The sequence below is a fragment of the Anarrhichthys ocellatus genome, unplaced genomic scaffold, assembly GCF_004355925.1.
Source record: "Anarrhichthys ocellatus isolate YVR2014 unplaced genomic scaffold, GSC_Weel_1.0 scaffold13, whole genome shotgun sequence".
NCBI classification, from domain to species: Eukaryota; Metazoa; Chordata; class Actinopteri; order Perciformes; family Anarhichadidae; genus Anarrhichthys; species Anarrhichthys ocellatus.
Genome location: NW_022280043.1, coordinates 1,427,978 through 1,433,857, shown reverse-complemented (window position 1 = coordinate 1,433,857; position 5,880 = coordinate 1,427,978). Strand labels below are relative to the sequence as shown.

Genomic DNA, 5,880 nt, shown 5'->3' with positions numbered 1-5,880 from the left:
ATATATATTTACTATGTATATATTTCTTGTCAGTATTCATGCATAAGTACTTCTGCTCTGAACTCTGTTGAACTTCAGCAGGCCTCTGTTGTGCAAAAGAAGAATTCACCCTTGCCTGTGTTGTATGAGAATGTTCCGCCACCAAGGCTGCCTGGCCGTTTGTTTGTCATTGTTGTTTCTATCAGTCTAAGACCAAACTGTCTGTAACACTGGCCTCCATCTTTGCTCCTTCTGTATAAAGAAAGCGCGCTCACTTTACACGGGGTTCTTCCTCACTGAGACTGGACGCATTCTGTTGTGATAATTGAACCTTCTCTGCGCAGAGAATAAATACTCAAAAGACAACCTCTAGTTCTCTTTATTTAAGCATTAAAAGACTCACACAAAGCAGGTATGGGATTTTTTCCACCACAAATCTCACACACCTTTTCCAGAATGAAATATATAATGTTGAGAAAAAAAAAAAAGAAAACAGCACTTGTTTACTTAGTTTGTTTTGTCATGTCTCCGAAGCAGCAGGGAGGGGTCAAGTAAGGACATGTTTGGCAATTCTCTTGTGTCGAATACCTTACAGTGTGGGCACCCTGCCGTGTATGAGCTGGGAGAAGGCTCTGATAAATATGGATTTTAATAACAAGCTACTGTTTTTTGAAGTTCTTGTTGATGTCACACCAACTTAAGAAAGAAAAGAGTTTATTTTGCCTGAATCCTGTTAGTGTTTGCCCACGTTTTTAGCAGAACCCATACTGATACATCGCAGTATGTCTTTCTCCAGGGCTTAGGACTGTTTTCATGAAGCTGTCAAATAAAGGTGGTAGAGAGCCGGTGAGTTTCAGCAGCACTGACCAAAGCCTTGTAACCATTAATAGGTCCCTGCAGAGTGAAGTTCACCTTTACCTGTCAGACACTATTTTCAGCCCACAAGACTGGATTATGTAGTAACAAGAACTGTATGGATATGTACATAATGTATGCATGTTCCAGGAGAATTTGACCTATAATATTACACTACATAAGCTATTTTCTTTATTCTGATTTAAGTTAACACTTTGGTTGATCTAAAATAACTGTGGCAACTTGTTTATGGCCTTTATTGCCCATAAACAAATACACTACACTCATAAGCTTCTTTTTCAATAATAAATCACTGCAATTCACCACGAAATATACCTGTAGTTGATGTCGATGTACACAACACTGAGGCTACACAGTTCTTCGGTTTGGCTGTTGATATTTTGGAAAAGTAAATAACATTCAACCAAACTTAAAAAGGAAAAACAATGTCTACCCATAAAGTTGACAAAAACAAACAAAAATCAGCAATGCAAATATCAACAATTAATAGTGACAGTTTGTATTGACTTCTTTTAAACTTAGTTCAGGAACATGGACCATGCCCTCAACACAGCTCAGTTCCTCCGCACAAAGTATTTAAGCACAACGAACCTGTTCACTACCTCTTCAACTCTGCTTTCACATGCCTCCCCCCAACCTCATTTTTGTCTATTTTCTGCCTCTCTCTCTCTCTCTCTCTCTCTTGCAGGTTTACAGGAACAATGGGGGACTCTGCACCACCAGAGCTTCCAAAGAGACCGCTCCCACTCTACATTCCCCAAGTTCCCGCCAGCCATCGGGCACCAACGGTCCCCTATCGCTCGCCCAACCTTTGTTCTACGACCTTCTCTACCCTCCTCGTTTCTTCTTCCCTACACCCTTACATCCCTTCATCCCTCTACCCCTATGCCTACCCTACATCCCCCTACCCCTACCCTACATCCCTCTCCCTCGACCCCTTCCTAAATCGAACAATCATTCCATCACGCAACAAACCTCTTGAAACTCGTATTTTTATTGTCGCGGTCCTTGTTAATGAACTGAGGTTTAGGCCTCTCTGTCTTTCTGCATGACAGAACAGAGATCAACCCTTCTTTGTATAATAATTTACCAGATTCAGACCACAGGCGATGATGATATGATAAGTGGTAGGTTACAAAAATAGGTCACACAGCTTTAAGAATTCTTCTCAAAAAATTAAACAAGCAATTATCATGTAAAACAGTAAACATCAATGTGAAATCAGCAAGTAGCATTTAAGTTTGATGATGACATATCTGCCTTTGTGACTGAAAGTAATTACTATGTTTTTTTTAAATGGTATGAAATGTAAAAGAAGAATAACTTGGAAATAAATTATGGAAAAAAAAAAAGATTCTGCAGAATAGATCATATAATTACCCTCATTTCTAACTATCATTTAATATTCAATTTAGTATATGATATTATTAGTTGATTAGTATTATGTCCTTTCTTATAGTAATGTAGATGGAAATAAACAAAGAAGACGTTTGTTCTGAAAAATGTTCACTTCCCACATCATGCTACCATCAAATTCAAAACTTTCCAGTCAGTCTTTGTTTGGCAGCAGACATGCAATTTGGCAACAACACATAGAGAAACGCCATTATTAACACGTGTTCCTGACTTTATCATCCATTCAAACATCCATAATATAGTGAAAACTCCATTCTAGTATCAGTGTTGATCCTGGAATGAAAACACACTGATGATCGAATACAGAAACGTTTTCAAAGGCCAAAGTATCTGGGTTTGAAATGGCTGTTACATGAAAGCCTAATTAATCCGACACAGACAGAAAAACAGATCCAAGCCCAAAGCAAACAATCTTTGGGCATGCAGTATGTGTCTTTGAGGGAGAAAACAACGCACACCGTCATTGACACGAGCATAATGTTAAATTTGAAACAAACTTACGTCATATCTGCTGGAATTCATCTTCCAAAAGCGCTATAAACAGAGCGTTGCAAAGTTATGAATCCTGAATTCTTAAGTGTTTTCAATGTATGTGCGCGTCGTTCAATTTAAATCCAGCTGTCAGTGGGTCTCTTCCTGTATCGTTGCGAGCTGTGAATGCTGACACACCTGAAACCGACCTCTTCCTTACACACCTCTGATATAAACCACGCCCAAAATACCTGCTGCTGATGCTGCACTGTAGACGTCAGTGGGCAAAACCACACTGCTGTTCTTAAATGACCTGTAAGACCACTGTCATGGCACCAAATAATTACCCGTAAGTCTTCACTGACTGATAACAATGGTGCAGGAGGACGTTTTAATCAAACACTGCTGCTCCGTTTGGAGACTTCCAGGCATGTAAGAATGTAAGAGGACGTTGTTTTGTCCTTTACTATCGTAACGTGACCAATTGCGGATGTTGCTGCCAAAAACCCAGAAAAAAAAAATCACATAATTGACAGTAATAAGTGTAAAACAAATCTCGGAATAAGTAACATTTTAACAATAGAGTGATGCTTTACAGTTTTTTGGGTATTCAAATTTAAAGAAAATAAAAAAATGTACAGTATATAAATTAAATAGAATGGTATTAAATTAAATTAACAACAGTGTAGCGGTGTTGTAGTCAAGTGAATGATGATTTGGCCAGAGGTGATTGTTGTACAGTCTTATAGCAGAGGGCAGGAATGTTCTCCTGTATCGGTCCTTGTGACAGCGGAGCTGGAGCTGTTGGAGAAAGTGCTCCGCTGCCCCTGCATATGGTGGAGAGGGTGTTCCGGGTTATCCAATATAATCATTTCTTCAGTGTTGTTCAGGTTGTGGCCACATGAGTTGTGAGCAGTTACACCAAAAAATATGATTCCCTCTCAGATTGTTTCATTTGAAGTATTCTGAGAGGCTATAATTGCGGAAGAAAAAAACTACAAAAAAGAAAAGTCTAAGTAAATAAATAAATATTACAATACCAGTGTATTTGGTGCACATGTCTAAATGAACGGAGTAATACAACAGTTCTATCTTCATGAAGTTGATAATGTTCAGATTTGGTTGAAACTTCTTTTGAGAGCTCATGATTTAACTTTCTGATCATTTTGGCAGCCAGAGATATAGTGCTGTTGAAATATACCACGCTATACAGAGAGGTGTTTCTAATATTTTGTCCACCCCTTTCAGATCAGGGTATACATAGAAACACTTACTGTGATGCATATAGTTTATTGCAGGACTGTTGTATTAGACTGCATTAGTTCTACTTAGCTGTTCATGATGAACTGGCAACTTTATGTATCTTTTTTTCTTTCTTAGCTTGCACCTCGTGACCCCTCAAATGTATTTCGGTAATTTATTACATTCGATATATTTATTCAAGCTAAAAAAAGTTAAAGTTAACATTTTGAAATGAAAATGTCTTGAATATTCATAGATTCTGGATCATCCAATGGTGTGTGAATGAGTAGGTGCAGCTTTAAGAATATTTAATTAGGTAATTGAGCTATTTTGTAGTCTTAAACGTTGTGTTGGAGGGATCTTTAGGAGTTTTATTCTTTATGGTATCAACGACTATTCCCCATGGGATGTCATACAGTCAGTCTGTTTGCTCAGTTTGAAACAAATTAAAGATGTTCATTTCATTTTCATGGTAGATTCTCCCTTTAAACAGACGCAGAAAATCAGCAGGCGATTCCTGCCGTGCATTCTCTATCCAACACCACCAGATGTCTCTCTTCCCTAATCCATCGCGAGGACGCCATGAGTAAACTCTGTGATAAATACCCGCAGAAACAGGGCTTGGTTCTGTCACGCCTCATCCACATAAAATCCCAGTCTGCCATTGGAGAGCCCGTCGGCAAGAGCGAACAGGACGCAGACGCAGGAGATATCGCAGGAAGGCGCAGACGAACGCAGTGTCCATCACTTCTGCTGATGTAACAGACAGCGTATGTTGGAGGCAGTTATTTAACAAAATATAAAAAAGAGACAAAAGAAGGAGAGAAAATGGGACATACCGCAATACCTATATTGATGGCTGTGTTGTCCTACTGCGTGTGGGGAAACGTCGAGGTAAGAGCAATCTGAACCATTTGTTTCGATGGCGCATTGCAATATTGCTGTCTGTTTAGCTAAATGTCGATGTGGTTGTGTTATAGTTCACGTTGACATCACACATGCCACGCACACAGCTGCCTCTATCTCCATATTGCTGACACGCAGCCTTATCTAGGGCAGGTTTAATTTGTAAATGCATCCTCGCGCTCTGTCTTGTGTCAACAAGAGTAATGGCACACAGCGGCAACGAAAATGCAGGGATAGTGAGGGGGTTCTTTAAATGCAAATGCAGCAATAACGCATGTATGGAAGCTGATATTCCAGGACGTAAATATGAGAGGCTTCATAGAGATGTGGTTTAAAGTGTATTCTGCTCACTGCATCAAGTCTGGGCCTGTATTTGAAATGAAAAATGTCACAAAGGCCCTTTGCTCTGTTGAAGGATGGAGATCATATCCCCTACTCATTGCGTCCCATCTGGCCTTGTCAGAGGAAGAAATCAGCTTGCATCCGTCCTTTAGAGGAGTGGTGCAGCTCCGGAGCAGGATGGAGTCATGCATATTCAATTGCTGTTCTGTGTTATATTCGGTCTTCATGACAGCACACTAATTAGATTAGAAAAAGTCCCAATTTAATCTCACAGTGAATCAGGCAACGTCCGATTTTCAGCGGATGGTCTTCTTTCAAATACCTCTATTTCTAAATGATGTTGCCGTGAAAATGCATGTGAATAAACTGATCGTCCAAGAGGGGGGCGACTTTGATATATCGTTGGCCATAGAGTGCGATACAGAGTACACTACCAATGAGAGGTACAGGTCATCCTATTGGCATCTGTCTCCATCAATAGCGAGAAGTTAGTGAAAGTCTCTGGTAGAGAGCGACAGATCAATGGGCCGCCAGCTGCTTCCAGCTGCCTGTCTCATCACGTCTTGCAGCAGACGCACAGTTTGATGGACTCACCCATCACCCCCCCCCCCCCCCCCCCCCCCCCAGCTCACATCCAGCTCCCTCCCC

The 5,880-nt window shown here is 40.3% G+C and overlaps 2 protein-coding genes across 3 annotated transcripts in view; one reads left to right on the top strand and one right to left on the bottom strand.

Moving 5' to 3' along the window:
• st14 (ST14 transmembrane serine protease matriptase) overlaps nt 1–2,916 on the bottom strand; it is a 21,905-nt gene extending 18,989 nt beyond the window's left edge. Inside the window, exon 1 of the mRNA XM_031852549.1 lies at nt 2,773–2,916. Within this exon, the coding sequence (XP_031708409.1) occupies nt 2,773–2,793 (21 nt within the window). The 5' untranslated portion in view covers nt 2,794–2,916. The remainder of the gene's footprint in view (nt 1–2,772) is intronic.
• A 1,708-nt stretch (nt 2,917–4,624) lies between these two features.
• Nucleotides 4,625–5,880, top strand: part of aplp1 (amyloid beta (A4) precursor-like protein 1) — a 33,711-nt gene continuing 32,455 nt past the window's right edge. Inside the window, exon 1 of one of the 2 annotated variants that reach the window (XM_031852557.1) lies at nt 4,625–4,878. In XM_031852557.1, the coding sequence (XP_031708417.1) occupies nt 4,813–4,878 (66 nt within the window). In that variant the 5' untranslated portion in view covers nt 4,625–4,812. The remainder of the gene's footprint in view (nt 4,879–5,880) is intronic. The other variant, XM_031852556.1, reaches the window with a different exon arrangement.